The sequence below is a fragment of the Chaetodon trifascialis genome, chromosome 1 (genome assembly GCF_039877785.1).
Source record: "Chaetodon trifascialis isolate fChaTrf1 chromosome 1, fChaTrf1.hap1, whole genome shotgun sequence".
NCBI lineage: Eukaryota > Metazoa > Chordata > Actinopteri > Chaetodontiformes > Chaetodontidae > Chaetodon > Chaetodon trifascialis.
The window spans coordinates 31,161,230-31,183,754 of record NC_092056.1 but is presented as its reverse complement, the minus strand read 5'-3'; the positions used below and the strand labels follow the sequence as shown (position 1 = coordinate 31,183,754).

Sequence of the window (22,525 nt, the reverse complement as noted above, 5' to 3'; positions counted from 1 at the left end):
TACCGGCCTTCCTCCCTCCGAAGGTAACGACACTATCCTGACCATAGTTGATCGGTTTTCCAAGGCAGTTCATTTTGTTCCCCTTGCCAAACTGCACTCCGCCTTGGAGACCGCAAACTTATTAGTGCAGCATGTCTTCAGGCTTCACGGGATTCCCCAGGATATTGTGTTGGACAGGGGTCCCTAGTTTATGTCACATGTCTGGAAGGCATTCTGCCGGGCACTGGGCACCACCTCCAGCCTCACCTTGGGTTACCACCCTCAGTCAAATGGACAGACTGAGCAGGTGAACCAGGACTTGGAGACCTCCCTACGCTGCGTCACCCTCCGCCTCCCTGCCTCCCCGCCTCCTGGTCCATCCACCTTCCCTGGGTGGAATACGCCCACAATTCCCTAATCAGCTCGGCCACAGGTATGTCCCCTTTTATGATAACCTCTGGTTTCCAACCCCCACTGTTCCCCAGCCAGGAGTCCGATGCTGCGGTCCCTTCCTTTTATCAATGATGTAGGGACCGATTAACTGGGGCGTCATCTTGCGAGACTCCGTCTGGAGTGGTAGATCACGAGAAGAGAGCCACACTTGTTGACCCACCTTATATTCTGGTGCGGATGTCGATCAGTCAGTTTCCGGTTCTGTTCTGCCGATTTTCCCAGGGCGGTCCGCGCCTCTCTCCACACACACCAGAATTGGGCTCGCACAAATAGTATCAGTGACTTCTCTAGTGTTGTGCCTGTTTGCAGGTGGACTTTTTGTTATACTTACTCTAGCTGAGTTTTTCTCCCTTACGAAGTGATTTCTGTTCTGTCACTTTTTACTTTAGCCTAGGAGCTTTTCCCCTTGTGGAGATTTTTGTTATATTATTTGTTACTTTGTGTTTGGACATTAAAAATCCGAGCTTCTTGTCTCTGCATATTGGGTCCTGGCCTCTCTGTGTCTCGAGTCCGTAACATTTTATCTGCTATACTCTGTCTTTAATACAGATCTTCTTTCTAACACTAACATTTTCTGTGGTGTTCCACTCTGTGGAATGATCTGCACCCTTAATTGACTACAGAATATCAATATTTGGGTCATGAGACATCCAGGAGACACCGGCTTTGCAGGTAATATGGAACCCTGGTGATCCTGGAGCAAGCATCTGAGTGCAGATGGTAATCAGTGAAATGACAAAATGGGCCAGGAGGGTTGAATCTCAGTGAAGGAACTTTCAGCAAAGCTGTTTACGTCCTCAGAATGTGAAGAGGTGTTCCACTTCAGGATTGGGGTGCCATCAGGCCACCACCATGCTTTTTTCAACTGGTGCATTGATTTAAGTCATCCATCCTGACTACAAATACTGGAAGAAAAATGGAAAATCTGCCTTTACTGTGGTCAAGACTACCCTGCCTCATTTTCTATGAAACAGGTTTCTAAACTAATCTGGTGCTCAGGAGATTTGTACAGTCGCTAAATGTCCTCTCTCCAAAGCTCCCTGTTCCCTTTCCACTCGCACCTTTACCAGCCTGAGTTAAAGATGCTATGTGAGCACTTTAATTACAGCTCCCTCCTAATTGTAACAGTTATTGTAGTTACTGGAAATTGTGTAAGCTGCAAGTGTACTCACTGCTAGAGAAATGTCCAGTCCAGTCCAGCCAACAAGACAGCTGACCAAGTCACACACAGTCTGTGCTTTTACAGCACAGAGGAGAAGCTGCTGATTCCGTAAAGCAGTGGTAACCAACCTTTTCAAGCCAAGATCACTTTTCATGTCACAAAAAGCAAAGATCTACGATCCATTTCAGATTTATTTTACACCTTTTAGATTCTAAAATTTAGAAATACAGAAATCATTTCCAGACTCATGCTGTATCGTTTTACTGCCAAAACATTTTGAATATACATTTGACAGCTGGTATGTACAAATCAACCTGAACCTGTGTCCTTTTTAAGTGCATTACAGAACAGTTAGTGTGATGGTTGTGCCTGCAGCCCATCAGTTAATGCACTGTAGTTGGGCTCATAGTTGGAGACACCTATGGCGCATTTCCATTACACAGTTCCAGCTCTACTCGACTCGGTTCTACTCTACTCTACTTGGTTTGGTTGGGTTTCCATTACAATTGAGTACTTCATAGTACCTCCTCAACGTAGGCAGGGTCGTCATACCACGGCTGTGCGAAACTGCCATGACATCAATTTGTATGCAACGCAAACAGAGCCGACAAACAATGGAGGACATCGAGGCGATGTTGTATTTGCTGCTCGGTTTGTGACTTTTTGTCACACACAAACCCAGAAAAGTCTGGACCTCGTCGACGGACCACGGTGATATTTTACGAGCAGCCATTTCCCTCGAGTGAGAACAAAGAATAAAGTCAGCGGTTGCTGTTGCCCGGCGTTACAATGGAGGGGGTGGGATTGTTTTTCCGGTGTTGGACGTCACAGACCAGTGACGACACTCTCCGGCCAATCAGTGGCCGACAGGCTGTTGACGCCACACATATAGTATCGCTTCTACTCGCTTGGAACCTTGAAAGAGCAGGTACTAAAAATAGTATTGGGTACCAGGTACTATCTCTAATGGAAACACAAAACAACCGGGTAGAGTAGAGTCGAGTCGAGTCGAGCTGCGCTAGTGGAAATATGCCACTAGTCTCACAAAGTCAGCAAGATGTCTGTCAGTCAGACAGGTCCTGTGCTTTAATTTTATTTTTCATGTGTGAAAACGCCACCTCACAGAGATATGTGGAGCCAAAATAGGATTTGACCTTTACAGCACAGGAGGAGAGAAGGGGAAACTTTTCTTTGTTTACAAGACCCCAAAAGTGTCTGTCATTAGCCCTTGCCTGCAATTCAATGTCATGGCAGGTCAGTGAGGACTCTCAGATCATGCAGCCACGCATCATCTGACAGTTCTTTATGATGCTCTTTAGGTGATTCCAGAAATGAGCGGATCTCAGGCAACAGGTCAATGCTGCAGGACTTTTCCGCGACTTAACCAGCGCACTTCAGCATGCAGAAGCAAATCACCATAAACTGCGTCAACCTCATCCAGCAATGACTTGAATAAACGGTGCTGCAGTCCCTTCGCTCGTATTGAATTAACAATCCTTGTCACCAGCATCATTACATGGGAAAAGTTCACAATCTTACTATCAAGAGCTTGCTGGTGGATAACACAGTGATAATTGACAATTGACAAAAACGGGGAAATTGGGATCTTTACGGCACAGTGCAATAAATCCAGCATGTGTGCCAATCATTGCTGGAGCCCCATCTGTTGTAATGGCAACCAATTATGAATGGGAATATTGTTGTCGCACACATACCGTTTGAACTCGGTGAAAATGTCCTCGCCCCTGGTCCTCTCCTTCAGTGGTAAAAGAGTCAGGAAGGCGTCTTTTGAGGTTAAATCCTCAAAAGTCATCCGAGCAAAAACCATCAGCTGTGCTGTGTCAGTCATGTCAACTGATTCATCAAACTGCAGAGAAAAGCGCTCGCACAACGATAAATCTGACATCACTTGTTGGGATATGTCCTCTGAAAGAGACTCGATCCTTCTCGCCACTGTTGCAGGACCAATTGGCACACTCTCAATTGCATGTTTGATCTCATTCTTGTTTTTAAAGTCTCTGAATAAAGTGTCTGCAGCTACAGACATTGCCTCCTTAAACAGCTCCCCATCGGTGAAGGGTTTCTTGTGTTTAGCCAAAAGCTGACTGCCTTATTCTTGTCTACCTGCTTGGTAAAAAGTTGCTGCTGGGCCGTCAGTGCTGTCTTTAGCTCCTTTACTTTGCTGGTGCGCAAGGCGTTTTTCGGCGGGTAGCCCTTGCTGAACTTGCCATGGTTTGTGACGTGGTGATGCTCCAAGTTACCTTTCTTTGAGAGAGCAGTAGGCTGGTGACAGATGAGTCACACAGGTTTGTCTTTAACCAATGTGAACAAAAAGTCATGTTCCCGCTCAGAGTGGAAGTAGTACGTTTTCGCCTTTTTTCTGTGTTTGTCCGCCATCTTGACTGCTAGTCCTGCCGAGCGGTTTCTTCTTCTTCTGTTAAAATGCTAGTAGCCAGCAGCTGACGATTTGGATGACCCAATCAGAAATCGGAGACAGAGCGGCAACAAAACTATGATTGGTTTAAAGTAGTAAATATGTGTTTTTTAAAAAAATACATTTTACATTATATATATATATTTTTTTTATTTTTAAAGATCGACTTTTACCTGGGCAAAGATCGACATGTCGATCGCGATCGATGGGTTGACGACCACTGCCTTAAAGGAACCTTTTAAAAGATTCTAATGAAAATGTGGAAACTCTTATTTTAACTCCACATTATGAATTTTATTTAGCAAATGTAGAAGTTAACGGCAACACACAGACAGTGATTAAATGTTATAAATGCAGTAAAAGAGATATTCAATAGAACAGATTATTCTATCCCTTTCCTATTTTCCATAAAGCTGTTTTACTCTCATTTTTGTTGAGATTTGAAAGATGAAGTTGGAAAAAGAAAGAGTCCATAGAGCTTCCAAACCATAACGAGTCAAAAAATCCAATTTTTAGATGTTTGTGGGCAAAAAGAAAATTTATCAGCCCGTGTTGCAGTTTGAATGTATTTTTGTTTTTATGAACGCTTAAAGGCCTTGCAGCTTTTCGAAGTCTTGTATTGAACCCAGCAGCAACTTGAGTGGTTGCTGCTGAGTGGTCTTGCCTTCAGCTCAGCTTAACTAAAGCTTCAGGAGGAAGTTTCTGTCCAATCTTCACAATGCATTCATTCAATCCAGTGATGCAGGGTTCAATCAGTGGCAGCTCCCCTACCACTTTCTCTGAAATCTAGGGGGTTTATACCTTCTTTACTACTCCTGTAAGAACACCCTCCATGAAGCAACTTGGAATCACAAGGTTAGTCAGCTGGAGCAACAGATGGCATGTGACATGAGCTGGTGGCTTTAGTATGTGACACAAACAACCACAATTCTCATTACTTCTGTTATGTCACTTAGGGAATCTCTGATCATGAGCCCTGTGTTCAGGACATTTTAGGTCAATGAACCAATGCTGGTAATATTTTCCACTGCTCTGCTGATTGTCCTGCTATAGAGGTAAACAAAAAACCAACAAACCAAAACCTTAAAATTGCTACCTCCATCCATGTCTGTCTAGACTCATATATGTGGTGAAGTCTTTGACAGAATTTAATAAAAAGTACTAGGTGTATTTTTGGTGAAATGTATTACTCCAGAAACATGCTGTCTTCTCTTTAAGACTTTTTTCCAGAGGAACACAGAGGACTGATGGAGAGCTTCATCACATGTGATGAAATGTGAAAATGAGAAATATGATCACAATCTACTCTTCTGTTCCTGAGGTATGGTCCTGAATAATTACCAGGAAAGAGTTTTTGTAAGTCATAACAGTGTCACAGTGAAGTTGACCTTTGACCTTTTGCTTATAAAATGTCATCACTTCACCATTCTGTCATTAGATATTTGTGAGAAATTTCATCACAAATAGCATATAAAATTATTGAGCTGTGGTCAAAAATGTGTTTTGTGAAATCACAGTGACCTTTGACCTTTGACCACGAAATTCTAATCAGTTAATTCTTGACTCCAAGTGAACGGTTGTGCAAAATTTGTGGAGAGATACTGCCTTCATGGTAGGACAAATGAAGACTAATCTTATATGGCTGCTGTTATTCATGTTGTTTTCTTCCAGTCTTCATCCTATTCTACTTATTTTCTGTTTTCTTGTTCCTCTTTTCTTCATGTGTTTTTGATAGAACTTGTCTGTGCACTAGAAAAGGGGACCCTGGTCATGCTGATCGGTTACTAACTTCCACCTGGTTCTGAGCATATAATGGATACTGGAAATGATGCTTTCGTGTTAGTGTGATGTGAGAAGGATATTTTGGGGAAGATGTGCTCTTACATGTTGTTTTGTTTGTCCCTGCAGGGACAAAGAGGTGTGCTGATGTGATCATCACAGTGACATTCAGACAAACTGTTCAGCATCATTTATTTCTGTACAAAAGTCCTCAAAGAAATTCAAGGAGTGGAGGTTCATTACTTTACAAGCCTAAGCCACATATACAACAAATCCATCTGGTGTACAGTTAAAACAAGCCAACTATACCAAGAGTCATATGTCTGCAGTAAGTGTCTGGTAGAAATCTTTTAAATTGAGCTATAATGGTGTCTTACATACAGTATACATACAGGAAAGTAATAACATTAGAACTCAAAAGATGTCCCTTGAAGATTTGGATCAACTGTGTCTGTACAATAAATAAGTATAAAATATATCTCTTAGTAATCTGTGGATTTTTAAAAACACATTAAACATACAAAACACTAAATTACTGCTACAACCTCCGAAAAAAGACCAGCTATTTCGGCAAAGGAAGGGGGAATCCTTTTTTTTTTTTTTTTTTGCCAGATTGCAACGAAGATTTCGCTGTCATTTTGAAATGGGGAAATTGCACATCTAAAAGCTCCCTGATTTAACATTCAGCTGATAATTTAATATTATGTATTATTATGGGCTTCTTGCTGGTTCACTCCAAAAACAGACAGATGGACCACAAACACTGATATGAAAAAAAACATGGGAGTAAAACATCACAATATCAAGTGATGAGCAAGTTAACAACCACAGGTCTTAATGCAAAACAAGGAATGTTTCTGTTTTTTTTTTCATCTTCTCTTTTCTTTCTTTAAACAGTTTAGTCAAACACTGCAGGACGTTAAACCAGTCAACTGTTACATCTGTCACACATCACAGAGACCTGCATGGGTAGGATGATACACATACATTATACATGCATTTGATAGCTGGCCCACACTTAGTATTTGCTCCCTCTGTTCATAAAAAAAACTGTGCATTTGCATCATGAATGGCCTAGCAACCGTGGCTGACATCATGGAGGTCCACTGGAGGATCGTAGTAGTTGGTAATATGTAATTGGCAAACAGCCAATCTGCAAGAAGAGACTCTTGGAAATAATCAATGTAAAAAGGGAATGATTTAATATCTCTAATATGGAGGTTATAGTGAGACAGTAAACTGACCAACCAAGTCTCCTACAAACTACAATCATACACAGCTCTTTATAATGCAAATTTCTGTTAATTTCTAGTGCTCCTTGCCAGTGCAGGACGGAGAGTGAAGCAATAGTTCAAACAAACTCTGGTGCATTTGCCACTTTGGTTCAATTTGGTTACACTGGTGTGAAAGATGTAAAGTGAGCTTTGGTGTGGACCAAACTGGAATGAAAATTGCAGTGAAGGCTCACCTCAGTCACCAGCTTCTTTTGCTTTTAACTTAATGCATGTACTTTGTCGTCTTTGTGATCTTGCGCCTCTTTGTTGTTTTGCATAATCTTGTAGCTATTATACATCTCTGCACTGACAGAGCACTGGCACTGAATATTTAGCAGATTTTTTAATTCTAACTTAATCTGGATGTGTTTTCTGCTAATACAAAATATTTGTGTATGATCGTCAAAAGTAGGAGGTTAGTTAGAGTCATTTGTAACTCCAGTTCTATGAGTCTCTACATAGACCTGTAACACACTTAGCTATTGGTTGGAGAATCTACCCAAGACTGCTTTTACATCTCACTGGGGAACCAAGCAGGAGGTTCTCTGTGTCTGAACCCCCTTAAATGTTTTTAATCAATTGGCTGTACATTGTTCAATAGTGGTTACAGTCATCTCTATTCCAATGGAAGTTGCTCTATCTGTTATTGGCTGGTAAGAAGAGTTCTTGAAAGGAGTCAGTTGAGCTGGTTCAGCCATCTGATCTGAAAGCATTTCAGGCATGTCCAGCAGGAGGAGACCCCAGGACAGACCCAGAACAAGCTTGAGGGTTTTTTATATCCCATATGCTCAAGGAAAGTTTTGGGATTACTGGCAAGAACTGGAGGATGTAGCTGGGGAAGGACAGCTATCTTACACAGTACAACACATCAGCATGTCAGCAGCAAAGTGTGTCCACTGAAGCTGCAACACTGACCATGTAGGCATCTCATGGCTCATCTCTAGTTCTATGCAGCTGGTCTAATTCTTTCAGTACCAGTTAAGTCCAAACCCTGCATAACCAACTGCATCTTCACTCTGCACCATTACTCATATTATTGTGCCATGACCTTTCCATGACAAGTTTTTTTTTTTCTCCACCTCTAAATGGGGCCATTTGGAACAGCTACACTCTCGCCTTTAGATGTGGTTAGATGACACAAACTAATTTTTCAAGTTTAACCAGGCCTTGAATCCACACTTGATGAACATCTATCCCTAGTCAGGAGGCTTGCTGGGTCACAGAGACAAACCAAAGACAATAAACTTCTCCCTAGATATTCATAGCTGGTTGCTGGACCATAGCTGGTCCACTCAAAACCTTGCAAAAGTGCAAAAGTGAAATGCTAGTGCTACCCTTTCTTTTTGAATGGGAGCAAGAGAAAAGTGGGTCAGGAGACAGATTCCACTGGTATCTGCCAAGGTAGCAAAACAGGAGTAATGGCCATTCGGGGGAGTTACAGACGATGAGTATGTGCTGCATTGTGCCTGTTGTCATTGAACAACATTTATTATTATTATTATCGCATGATGCCGGTATCAATAACAGCAGACCTTTGACCCTGCCTTCATGTGTGACTGTTCATTTTGCTTTTAGGACAATGTATAAGCTAGTTAAGTCCAAGCATAGCCCAACCTCAACAGCATCACCTAACAGCACTGTTTAACAGTGTGATCTAATGCTAAAGGGTGTCAACATTTTGCTGTAGATGTCAGAGTTCTGGGATAAACCAATAGCGAAGTCCGTTAGTGGACAAACTAATAAGGTTTAACTGTCTTTAGCCCCTTTTTCTATGCCAAAGCTTTTCTTGGTGTAGCTTGAGAAGAGCCAGGAAATCTTTGTAGCTTCGTCAGAGAGCTAACGAGCCTAGTGGATAATGTTAATCTCAACATGAAAATAAATGAATGTCCTTGTTAGCTGGAGCACTAAACAGATATTCTGACAGCACAGCAGTAATGGGGTGCTGATCATATCCAATGGTTAGTTTATCTGAGAAGCTAACATTATGTAAACATAACAATGATGTTAGTGATACAATGACAGCATTAAGTCAGAATCAGAATCAGAACTGATATCAATCACGTCAAGAATCAAGACAGCTGAATTTCTGCAAACACTACTGGCTTTTTTGAGCCACTGTTGCCAAAGAGCTGAAGACCTCCAACATGGCCACCAGAGGATGCATTGTCATCTTAAAGCTCTCTACTGATGTGCTGCCCATGATGCTGTAGTTCATCATGGGCAGTGCAAGCCCTCGGAGAGGGTCTTTCAACACACCGAATCACATTATTTTTCTCACCACCAAACCTAGAAAAAACACCACTTAATCCTGGACCAATGGCTTGAAGCACTGATTCTGTAGTGCTGGCACTGTGTATGTGAATGTGTAAGTGTGTGTCTGTACATTTATTTGGGGGAGTATATGTGAGTCAGTATTTGGAGGCTACATAGTCTGTTGGCTGTCCTCCCCACTCTGCCTGCCACTCATAGTTTCATCTTGTGGACCACAGGAACAGGCAGGACCTGATGGATCTTGACTCGGTCCGTGTCCACCTCCAGATGGACCCAGTCAGGGTAGAAGGAGCCCTTGAAGCCCACAAGTGCCAGCTTATCTGTAGGGAGGCCAAAGGACATTAAAGTAAGTGAAATCATCTGAGTTCCAATTCTGAACAGGAGATCAATGTATAATGCTTGCTATTGCAGTCTCTTGTAAGGCACCACACATCACAAAGGCTGATTATTATAAAAAATGTTGTTTTTCCTATAGTTAATTTACACATTGACTCATGCAGAGTCATTGTCAGCTGCTGTAGTCCTATTCTACTGGTGGTACTGGTGGCCATACAGGAGAAGTTTGGAATCCAGTGCCTTGCTCAAGTGACAGACAGCATTACACATTCACTTAATTATGTAAAGCAGGTGCTGTGATCTGAATCAGAAAATTGTTGGTGATACTCATACTCAACTCATACTCAAACTAGAAAGTACATTTTTTTTTCACACACCTTCCAGGCATAAATCTCAGAGATGGATCTCACATTCATCTCAAACCATGGACAAATACAACTATTTCTAGTATTTTTTGATACAGGTCATCATGGACTTGATTCACTCTTATTTGGTTTCCGGTTGTGAAAAGTTGCAGATCGTACCTGGAACTCGGTACATATTTTAGTATCCAAGCAAGCTAGACCAATACTAATTGAAAATATCTCTCTCTCTCTCTCTCTCTCTCTCTCTCTCTCTCTCTCTCTCTCTCTTTTTACAAGAAAGAGCAAATCATTTCCACAGTTCATGAATCAGTTTGTATATATTAATACATGAAACATCACTACTGGACACTGACATGTTTACTAGACTAAATGTCTCTAAATGTGTACTTGATAAATATTTCAATAATCCTGATAACTGTAAAATAATGAGGAGAAAATAATACTTTATTGTCACACTGTGACCTGGGTAAAATGCAACCAATGCAGCAACAGGGCCATCTACTGCATTTTTGTTGAAAATGTTAGCTGTTTTGTCCAAAGCATTCCAGGTACAGCTGACACATGTTGAAATGCTCTGCTGTGAGCATATTTATCTCAACAAACCTTAATACAGATACGGTAAGGTACCTTTCAATTTGATGCTTTTGTCTGCTCCAAGTCTCTCCAGGACTTTGGTCCAGGATCCTCTGGTAACCAGATGGCCTTTAGATGTAATGAGGACAATGGAACTTGAGAAAGAATGAGAAACAGAAGAAACCATGTTAGTGTTCACATTTAGCTAATAGTAGCCGCATGTGTCTTTTAAACTCCAGCATGTGTTTTGTATTGGAACCTGAGACACTTATTGTCGTGAATGCTTTTGGGTGAGTGTAATCTTGTGGCAATGCCATGGGCTTTCTTTGGAGACAAACAATTTGATCAAATTCGGTGGTAAATCATATGAGGAATCTTAAACAAAGTGGAGGTATAAACTACTGAATGATTCTTAGTATAGTTGGACAGTAAAGGAGCAGCTTCTTACCCATCTCTCAGTCCATTGACATAGTTGTCTATCTGTGCAGGGATTCCCTGTAGGATGGAATTCCTAAAGCCTTTGCTCTCCACCACCTTCCCATCATGCCCACCAATTACTGTGAGCTGCACCCCATCTTCTGGTTGGTACAACTTTCTGCCATTCACCTGTCAGAACACAGCAAGCCAATCATACTACAGTTCTGGGATCTATGCAATGACAGCACTGCACACATCAGTAATGTCACAGCTGAGCAGACCTGACATCAAATAACACAGGTCATATATACCATATATTGAAAAAAATGAATAACTTTTATAGCACTTTTAAAACAAACTGAGATACAAATTGCCATACTAAAATAGAAAATAGTATACAACAACAACAACAACAACAACAACAACAACAACAACAAGTCAACCAGTAGGAAAGTTTTAAGTAAGGATTAGGTGTGAGCAGGTTAACATAAAGCAATACTAAGAGTCTTTTTTTTTTTTTAGAGTGGGCTGGCACAGTCTTCAAATGTCTGTGGAGGTCAAGTCCAAATGCATTGCCCCTGAGCCCCGGTCAGACTCAGCCCACAGTTGGGCTTGTAGAGGGTTCAGAACTTGGTAGTTGGGAGCAAGGGCATGTCTTTATCAAAATCGTAAGAATTACACTTAAAGGATTAGTCCATAGTTTTAGTATTGCACTGCCACAAAGATAAACTTGTGATAGACTGATCTTAAAATTGAAGCAGGCCAAATCCAAGTCCAAATTGAAGCAGCAGAGGCCAAGATATCCTGATTTTTAGTCCCTATATGAGTCAAGCTACAAAAACACTGGATCCCACATTTCCTATAATGGAACTTGATAGCATATTTCATTAGGCCTTACCACACTCACATCTTTCACATCATTTTAAATTTTTGGGCTACAAGCCCAAAGTGAGATAACCCTGATGGCATCATTATGACATCTACAGGGTTATTTTCTCAGACTTGACAAAGTTCTTCCAGACTCACAGACCACATTATAGAACAGTAACCATGATGAATTAACAGATCCCCTTAAGAATGCCCTGAAGAACCAACTTAACAGTGAGAAAGTTTTGCTAAAAGTGAAGAATAGGACATATTTGTCAAGGCTCCAGTGAGGTAACCTGACACGCCAGATGGTTTGTTGCACAGAACCATCTGGGAAGTTTCAAGAGTTTAAGAATTCTGTTTTGTCTGAGTAAACGTGAAGGACTTTGAATCTTTTACTTTTAGCAGTTTGACAAATACAGAACAGAAACAACCTTCAACATTTTCTGTAGACTATTAAAATCCATCCTGAAACATACAGTAAAAGCCATTACAAGGCAGCAGAAATAAAGGTAGTGTATTCTGTCCTAAATGGGTTCATGATTAGTACAACACTAACTGGCTTAAGCAATCAAACCATAGAGCCATTTTTCTGACGCTCTGTTATATTTTCTGTTCCTTAACCAATAACCAGTGGTTTAATTTTAAGCTGTGACAGTAACTCTACACCCCCTACTCTACTACCTGTATGAGACAAATCATACCTCAGTAAAGGCAAAGTCCTCCTTGATGTGGAAGAAGCGTGTATTGTAGGACTCCAGTTTTACCTCCAGGAAGTGTTCTGGTGAGTTCTGATGGTAAACAAGCAAAGGAGTATAGTTGGAATTAATACACATTTGGCATTTCACAGAAACAATTTAAAGTCAGTTTTCACTCACCACACACAGCTCACAGACCTAAACAAATTAGATGAAATAATCACAGCTGCAGTAGTCATTTTAATATAAGGAAGAGATTATATTTAGAATGATTGCTGTGAGGAAATTGAGATTTAGCAGCAGGGAACAGTAACAAGATAAAGCCAAGAGGAATGGAATGCAAATAAGAGCAAAGCAAATGGGAGATTCATTAAATTGGAATGTGTTTCTTAGAAATGTGGTACATCCCTTCAAAGTTTGAAACATGTGTGTAAGTATGCATGCTGTACAAGACAGTGCACAGATAAAGATATGAAAAACACACAGATAATACCAATCTAGTAAATATATACAGAATGAAAATATCAGAATTCTAAAGATAATTGTTATTTAATATGCAAACTGTGCACTGTGGGCGTAGCTTTTGAATGTGTGTGCTGTGGACCCTTTTCACACTGACAAACACTGTGATTTCAATTTGTGTTATGTCTAATTTTGTCATTTGATTTATTTACATTTTTCTTTTCTTTCTTTTTATGATATTATGATGTTATCTGTCTTGTAATGCTATTGTGCCTTTTAATAATGCTGGTTATGTGTCAGACAAATTGATGTCATAGAAGGAAAATCACACCTCTATGCTGTGTATCACACAGCATGGCTTACAGGGGAAGTTACTATAAATGGAAAACAGCCTTTATTAATGTTATTGATTACACCTGTGTTGTATCTGCTAGGTCAACATGTCTACAACTGTGTCTGAAATCCCTCACACTAGAGCAGATTTTGATGATTACCTATAAGGCATGTGGTAGCCTGGTTCCTAACTATATTTCTGATTTGCTGACATTATATGAGCCTGAGTGCAGTCTGAGATTCTCTGGTAGGTACTTTGGTTAAACTTGTTAATATCATCATCTTATTAATGTACACATTTAAATTACAGGTTAATGAGTAATATTCATAACAGAAGGCAGGATTTTCATTATCTGGTAATAACTGTTTTTTTTATGGAGAGAATCTGTTGGAGTCTGACATATTAAAATCTCTCTGGTCATAATGTCTAGTGAGAAGAATTCTTGAGTTAGATGTGAAAATATTGTTGGTGTTGAGTTGGTGGTGACTGAAAGATTGTTGGTTTCTTTGTAGATAAAAGAGCTTGGTCTGTACCAGCTCTATATGGAAAGTGTCCTGAGACAACTTCTGTTGTGATTTGGCGCTATACAAATAAAATTGAAATGGAATTGAAGATGACTTTGTCAGTGTTTTATGATGCTAAAATTCTATTTCTAGCAGCTGTTTCTTGCTAAGTTAAGTTAAGTTAAGTTAAGTTAAGGATCTTACTGTTTAACAAGAAGGTCAGTCTCTGTAGGGATCATTTCTTTTCTTGGGGGGGGGGGGGGGGGGCTTTTTAGCCTTTATGATAGAAGCAGCTGAAGGTAGGACAGGAACGGGGGCAGAGAGAGGGGATGACATGCAACAAATGAGCCACAGGTGGGAGTCAAACCCACAGCCACTGCAGAGGACTGACAGCCTCAATGCATGGGGCACACACCCTACCAACTGAACTATAGGGGCACCCCTGTAGGGATCATTTCTATAATGTTGTGAGACGCTTATCATAATAGGTCTGTCAGTGACAGAAAGGAACACTGTTAGTGGACGTACATTGATGGTGCGCAAACACACCAAGGGATTTCATTACAGCCTGTTTTGTTGCTGTCAGCAGCAGCAGTCTATCTCAATACTGCACCAATTTCAAGAATTGTTGTCCCCATTAGTCACTTACACACAAAAACATTGGAAAATGGGGTCTATAACACAGAAGATATTTGACAGAATTGTCCCCATTTGTCTGGGGCATTGAAATCCTCCAGGACATGGGGACTGACGCGGAAACCTCGATGCACGAAGCAAAGTACCAAACATTAAAATGCCATTTGGTTATTGAAGAATGTGATGTGACAGTTTCAAATGGTTCTCACAGTATATGCAATAGTTTTTTGGGCAATGTTTAACCTTACACATGTTTTCTTACTTTTAGACAAGTTGACTAGTCTTTGAACTTCAATGTAAACGTCAGGGAGATCAGTCGTTAAGAGCATCCCTTGTTGTAAGCTTAGTGCACTAATGTAGTGATATAATCGAGTGAGGGTTTGATCCCTGCAGCCAACCAACTGGATCCCAATAAAGTCAAGGTTTAATCAATTAGTCAGTAACTTAACATGTGTCACAAACCACTTCACCAGGCATCAAATACAGTAAATAGGGTTATGAGAATTGATCAGGTTACTGATTCTATGAAGACTGTCACAGTCAGTGACACTGACAGAGGTCTGAGGTCAACACTGATTGACATTCACCTTGATGATGCTTCAACTCTCTACTGCACTAGACTTAGAACTGAGCTCACAGCAATTCTTCTCCATCAGAAGTGATATTTATTGTTGAGTGAAGTGTAATAATGACAAAGTGTACAGCACAACATGCTAAAACTAGCACACTTAGGGCATATTCATACCTGCCTTGTTTGGTTCGAACCAAACCAAAAAAATTGCTGGTGTGGACCTTTTGGGCTGGTGTGAATACAAACCATCGAACTCTGGTGCGGACCAAACAGCTGGACCAAGACCCAGCGGGAGAGGTGGTCTCAGTTCGCTTCTAAACAAACCCTGGTGAGGTTCGCTTGATATGTGAAAGCGACCGTGCTTGCTCCGACCCAGTTCTAAAAATTATATGCCTTTTTGGATGCAACAGGCTCCCGTTGCTGCGGGCATTATGTTGTGCCAAACGCCTCTGATGCTCCAGAAGTTCTGCAAATAATCTCCATTGTTTGTTTTCACCAGCGCCCCCCCTTTATTTTACCGCGTTACCCTGCCCCTGACTGTTTTGTCCAATGATTGAATGATTTTTGCACACATGTGGGTTTGTTCTGGGGCTCTTGCGAAAATTGCAATGTGAAAAGGAACTGCACCAAACCAAAAAAGAAACATTGCATTTTGGTCCGAACCAAAGACAGCGGACCAAAGGACTTTCCTGGCCTGAATATGCCCTTAAATGAAAAGGCTCATGGACCAGGAGTATATGCTTCTTCTTCATGTGGCACCTGGCATGAAATGTTTGTGTGAGTATTTGAATGTCACTTAACACGGCATCAGGGACAATGACAGTTCCCATCCTACTGAAGTTGGGAGGGGTTTGAGACAAAGCACTTCTCTAACCCTGAAAGAGTCTTCCCTCCTTGTTTGTTGATCATCTCATAAAGGTGTGACCAGTGTCAGCTCCATTACAACTATATGTGAACACAGCTATGTAGAAAATGGTTGGTTTAAATACATTTAATTGCCCCCAGCCCTCAGTTCTCACCAGCCCGGAGTTCGGTATCTTTTTGGGCATGGTTACATCCACAACAGGCAGCTCAGCGTGTTTGGGGTAGGTCTGGGCCATGCAGTTGCTGGGTGGACTGCCTTTAGGGATGATGGCTGTGATCTTCACCCTCTCACAACCCTTGACGGAGCAGAAGGAATACTGCTCCTTGTCATTATGGGCCTTCACCCTCAGGAAAAGCAAGCTGCAATACAAAGAGTAAAACTTTAGACATCTCACGCTTCACCTGATACTTTGCTACCAAAGACAAGACTGACATTGTGAAACGCAGATTCATCTTTACAGGAAATTACAGTGCTGAGGCTTTATAGGACCTTTTTAATCTGTTTAGCTTTTAGTTCACTTGCCATTGTCTCCCATCTCTATGAAAACATTCACCAAAGACCAAAACAATCAGAGAACGTACAGTATCTCACAAGTATGACTTCCATACCTCAAAATTATGACTTATTATCTAATTACAACAAAAGATCTCATACTTTCAACAGAGATCTCATATTTATTTACTGATGATTTACTCATCATTTTATCTTACTTTGTAATTATGAGGTTGTTGTCTTGTTTCTTGTTCTTGATTGTGGTTATCGATCATCACTATTTCAGAATCCAGATTCATGATGGCAGTACCTCTTTTACTTAAGTTCCTCTTTGGTTTGAGACAGTGAGAGATATTCATTATAATGTGGTATCACTATTAGTGTGGTATTGCACAGGTCCTGGCTGTCCCACGATCTAAACTTAAGCTCAGAGGTGACCATAACTGTGGAACAGCAACTCCCTCCAAATCAGATCTGCCCTGTCCACTTGCTCTTTTAAGTAAAGGCTCAAAACTTACCTTTAATCAGTGACGTTTGAAGGCTCCTGATGTGAACGATTTTTTGACTTGTTCCTATGCTTCTGTGTTGTTATGTGTGCCTATGAGCTGTGTGCATCGATGTATATGTCAGTGTGATTTTAACATAACATAAGCAGCCACTCCATCAAACAGGCTGAATACAAACCTTAAGGTAAGCCAAAGCCATTTGGAACAGATGGTAATGGTAACTAAACATCTCTCAGCTACCAAACCCAGTTAGTGCTTCAATATTGGCCTTCTGGACTTATTGTTACTGTGTGCTCACAGCTTTCCTGTCCAATGAAGGATTATTACAGCACTTTCAGTTTGACCTCGCAGTAAAGTGCGTTAGATAATGTGGATAAACTGTTGGTTTGTTTACAACCTGTCTGATCATTTGGTTGCTGGTGTGTTTTGACCTGTTGGACTTTGTTGTAGATTAGATCTCAGCTATTATATTGATGAGTACAAATGGCGCTAAGGAAATCAAAAATATGACCAAATAACCAAAGTTGTAGGGAACTGGAATTATTGGAACACGGCATTGACATTGACATTAGGGACTTAAAGCAGAGATGGTTGAAAAGACAGCTATGGTGTTTACAGACAAAAGAGTTCTACTTGCATGCATGATTGTATCTCACACTTCCTCAGGTTGTAGCCTGACTGTCTACTATGGGAGAACCACCGGTTTGCTGTACCCAGCAATGCAGCAATGTGCCAAAAAAGTGTTGGCAGGTAATCATAGAAGCAGCTGTAGAAACACAACTCCAGTGGCCGCTGCGTGTCAGTAACTTGTTTCTGGCCATTTGGTGAATGTAAGCCGAATATTAAATCTTCCTTTAGCTCTGGTTTGGTTCCACCTTGAGAAATATATGTGGCTCGTTAGAGTGTGTTTACCAGATTTTTTTTTTTTGGCCAAAAACAGCTGTCTGCAGCAGCTGCAAACAAGGTTGATGAGAATGAAGTTTTGGGCCCAGAAAAGCAATCTGTACGGCTCTGTATAGCTGAGGGGAACTGCAGCGTTGGTGATAATTCTCTGTGGGTTCATCACTACGAGTGACAGCTTTCACATTACACAGTCATTTGATCCATCGTTAATAAAAAAATATTGATTAGTGTAGCTGGCCTTAAAATGGTTGTCATAATACATCAAATGGACAGAAAGCTGACTTTTTCAGTCAGCGTATGATGCGATCAGTATGCACAAACTGTGGAAGCTTAAATACTCATAGGACTACACTGCACTGCTTCTACATGCTTTTACAGGGAATGCTGCTTTCTGGTTGATAGTGTTTGTTAAACTTTGCTCGTAAGATGAGGTGAGCTAATGTGGTGGTCTGTGTGTGTGTGTGTGTGTGTGTGTGTGTGTGTGTGTGTGTGTGTGTGTGTGTGTCTGACCCTGTGTCTTCCTCCCAGTAGTAGTATCCTCTGGTCGAATGAGAGTGGTTGATCTTCTCCCTCTGTGTCGTCCTCATGAAGACACCAGTCTTGCGGGTCTGTTTGGTCAGGCGGTTGTGGATGTCGGAGATGATGGTAAAGGAGGTGCCTTGTGGGTAGCAGAGGCCCATGTTGATCCAGTCATTTCTAAAACACAACAAACAGAGCAATGGAGATATAACACTGAAATCATCTCAGCAAAACCTGATCTCACACCCATAGTAAAAGCACACACAGTTATATCTATTTTTATCTAATCAATACCACACTGAACAACTTAGTTTATCGATCGATTGATACAGAAGTAAATGTCAACAGTTTAAAGAAAGATTGTTTCAGTCATTTATAAAAGAAAAATAGACAACATGTTTTAGCTTCTCTCTCTAGCTATTTCTCTTTTTTTGTAGATGCATTATATTACATTATATTTGTCTTTTCTGAGTTATTGTGATTGCTATGTGAATGAAGAACATTTTCCTGATATATATATATTTTTTTTACTTCAGAGGCAATTCTGAAGGAACATATTTGAAGAAATGTAATGAAGCATCTTTTTTGTCTGTTTGAATGTGTTGTCAAGGTTTTGTACCCGGATCTAATGATAACAAAAAAAAAAATAAATAAAGACGTTAAACGAACTTTAACATCCTGTATACCACAATAAAAACTAGCATGTCAGCTAGTGTACAATTCGTCTTTGTTAAAGTACATATTAGTAGTAGTATATTTCAACATACACCTGACTTGTGTCTTACTCTGGTAGTTTATCTTAATATGTAAATTATGCATTAGCCGTCAGACACAGTGTGACTTGCACAGCCTTTAAGTTATGCACTGCTTTAAGTGGCTGATTGTCTGTCTGTGAAGCATAGAGAATGCATGTTACATGCATTCTTACAATATACATGTTTTAGTCTTTTCAGTTTAAGGATTGCTATATCAAACTCTGATTTGAATAATTTAGGCTCTCAGTGCAAGACATGTTCACTGTTTAAATAAATCCAATCCATGGATTTCACCCCACAGAAGAGGGCTGGTGGCTGCAGCCCTAATTGCAAAATAATGTTTCCAAATAATCAATCAGGCCAAACAGACAAGTTCAAAATGAATGAAAGAAAAATCTACGATATAAACTCCCTCAAAGTCAACAATTCATTAACAAGAGAGCAAATTGAAAAGATGATGATCTGTCTAGCTCAGCTGCTCTCTACTGAGTGGGCTACAAGATCTTTCATCAAAGCTTCAAAATCAGCAGGAGGGGGCTGCATTTTAATATATAATACTGCACAAGGCAAGAGAGAACGGCTCATTAAACCACAATCACTTAGTTTACTCTCAAAAGACAGACAGCAGCTGTTCTTAGATCAAGTCAAACACAAACAAGTCATATTTCAGCTCTTTCTGCAGGGAATCAGCCCTTCTTGCTGTATGTCTCTGTGAACTGTAGATGGCACCATTGGTAGATGCACCATTGATGGAAATATGCTGTTCTGGCTCCGGACTGTCCATGTCAGGGTGGACTCAAGCCATGGGGAATAGATGACATGCTTGAAATGACAACCAGCCTTTAAGGAGTTTAAATAGCTGAAGGCCTCACTGTAAACACCATCTGAAGGGAGGAGCACAAAGTGAGACTCTCCCCATTTCTGTGGTGAATCTTTGTCAATAGCTGGAGTGAGTGGAATGAGCTGATGGCCTCCATCAGTTTACTTCACTCAGCATGCATTATCTAAGTGACCTCAGGCGCTGCTCTGCAAATTACAGAAAGCCTGTGTTTAACTGTGTATGTGTTCCCTCTTTACATACATACATTCACCTCTGAAGGGTTAAATCAGGGATTAGGGAGCATCTGAAACACTCTCCCCCACAGCTTTCCATGGCTAAGATTCAGGAATCAGCAGGCAATTTGGTCAGATGTGTGGAGGCGTGAAAGTAAGCAGGGCTTAAACCTTTCTGAACACAACCACGTCCTGCACTTTGTGTGTGCGACACCATGAAAGCCTTCGAGGAGACACTCTGTATGCCATTGTCCAGATTTGTATGTGGATCTAGTGCCAACATGACCCACATCGCAACTTCAGCACCAACAGTTTAGTTGGAGATTCAGGTGTGTTATGCTACAGTAGCAGCTGCTAATGTAGCCTCGAGCCTCTAGCCTGCAGCAGAGATGAGGAGCAGCTGGACGTTCTGGTTAAATCACTTCTTTCTAACTTCACAGCTTCTGATTATTTGTCATTGCTCAAATTTGTAGTCTTTAGACCAAACCAATGCTGACTGAAATGACATAAATATAGGCAGTTTATCATAGTATACACAGATCCCCCTGGAGCCACAAAGGTTTAAACAAATTTTTCATACATGCAATACTAATCCCTAACACATATAAACAGACTGTAATCACAGCTACCCCTGAAGGTCTCAGTATCCCTCAAAGAACTGGATCATATGGCGCGTCGTTTGACTACATCTAATGGGAAAAGTGTTTAGCTCTGTACCGAATGATCGTGCTCAAAGGTTGGGGGAAGAGCCAGTTATCACAGCCTCCTTCTGGCTTTGTCTTCTGTGCATCTTTGCAGGCTTGATATGATGAATCATACAAATGGGGTTAGTGGCACACACTTCCTAGCTGTCTCCCCTCAAAGTCATTCACAACACTGCTCTCAGCTGCACACATGACAAGTGACAGAAGTGGATTTTTGAAGAATGAAAAATACTCGTTGAATTGTCAGTTTTGTTAGACAATCTGAGAAGCACTTTGCTTGAAGTATGTTGAGTTTTTGAAGACTTTTGTATATCTTAGAGAGATGACATCCAAGGACAGGAAACAGTGAAACAGCAAGAATCCTGGACAAGAGGCTAAATGAGAAGCGGTAACAGACATCAGCTGTCTGTGAACACCAGACCAAAACCACTCACAGTACAGTGGGAAGAGGTCAAAGGTCAGCGAGCAGGAGTCAGTGGAGGAAGATCAAGGAGGACCATCTTTGAACAGAGACAGGGTTACCATCTCTCCCCATATACAGCCCCTACACAAGTTGGGTCCATGACACTTCTCCTCCTTTCCCTCCTCTGAGTCCTCTGAGTATGCAGTAACAGTGTGATGAGGGATGTGAAGCTAAAATACTGGCTAAAATTCACTTCATGGATGGCTGACTGCAACAGATAAAGCCCTCAGGCTTCTTGGTGCAGTCAAGGAACCAGGCATGTACACAGATCAAGTCCTGATCTGGATGCTTAAGTCTGTTTATGCACATATTATCCTTCTCTTTTAGATCAATCTTGAGTTAAAATAGACAATATCTTTTTGAAAATTTGCATCTACAATAAGGTTAAAAAGACCAGTTCACAATCCCTGACTCCACCCTCTACATTTACATGTATTTATCTCTCTCAAACAGAAAATAAAATGTCCCTGTAATATTAGATGAGCACAGAGTCCTGAGAGATTTTATCTTCGACTAAGGGGGTACTATAGTTCAGCATGGTGCTCTTAGCTGTAATTTACCTGCTCTAGTATTCAGATTATCTTGGCTGATGATATGAACACCAGTCCAGACATTTTTACATTCTGTACTTTCTAGATTTCTAAACTTCAAAGTTCCCATAAACCCTTGAGGAAAAAAATAAACCTTGGGGCAAGTAATTATAATCTCACTCATAAACACAGCACAGTCTTGTAGTATAGACAGACCTGTTCCAAGTGTTCATTTGGTTCCATGCAGATTTAAATGAGTACGAGTAGACACATTAGAGCTGCTGATAGAGGTGACTGCATCATACCAGCAAGGAAAAGTTTCCTAATCCCAATCAGTCTGAGGATCATATGGCTGCAACACACTTCAACAGATCTGAGAGACTTAACAACCTATTTGAAAATGTGGTTATTTCAGAAACAACAGTGGTGACATGATACTGTCTATGATACTATAATAATTCCACTTCAGTCTGGCAATCAGCATTAAGTGCATTTAAAGTCTACATGCCATATGTGATTTCTAATACTGGATGCAATGTGTGCATGCTCTATTTTTGGTTTCATGAGCTCTCTGTCAATTTCAAGGCCTTTGCGCTATTCATACTCACCTATTGTTGTAAA

General features: G+C 40.8%; 1 protein-coding gene across 1 annotated transcript in view; it reads right to left on the bottom strand.

The window, feature by feature from the left end:
- Nucleotides 1-5,982: 5,982 nt before the first annotated feature.
- Nucleotides 5,983-22,525, bottom strand: part of cemip (cell migration inducing hyaluronidase 1) — a 178,845-nt gene continuing 162,302 nt past the window's right edge. The window contains exons 24-29 of the mRNA XM_070966034.1: nt 18,391-18,576; nt 16,134-16,338; nt 12,615-12,701; nt 11,075-11,232; nt 10,681-10,781; nt 5,983-9,672 (exon numbers count right to left, since the gene is read on the bottom strand). Coding sequence (XP_070822135.1) covers nt 9,545-9,672; nt 10,681-10,781; nt 11,075-11,232; nt 12,615-12,701; nt 16,134-16,338; nt 18,391-18,576 — 865 coding nt within the window. The 3' untranslated portion in view covers nt 5,983-9,544. The remainder of the gene's footprint in view (nt 9,673-10,680; nt 10,782-11,074; nt 11,233-12,614; nt 12,702-16,133; nt 16,339-18,390; nt 18,577-22,525) is intronic.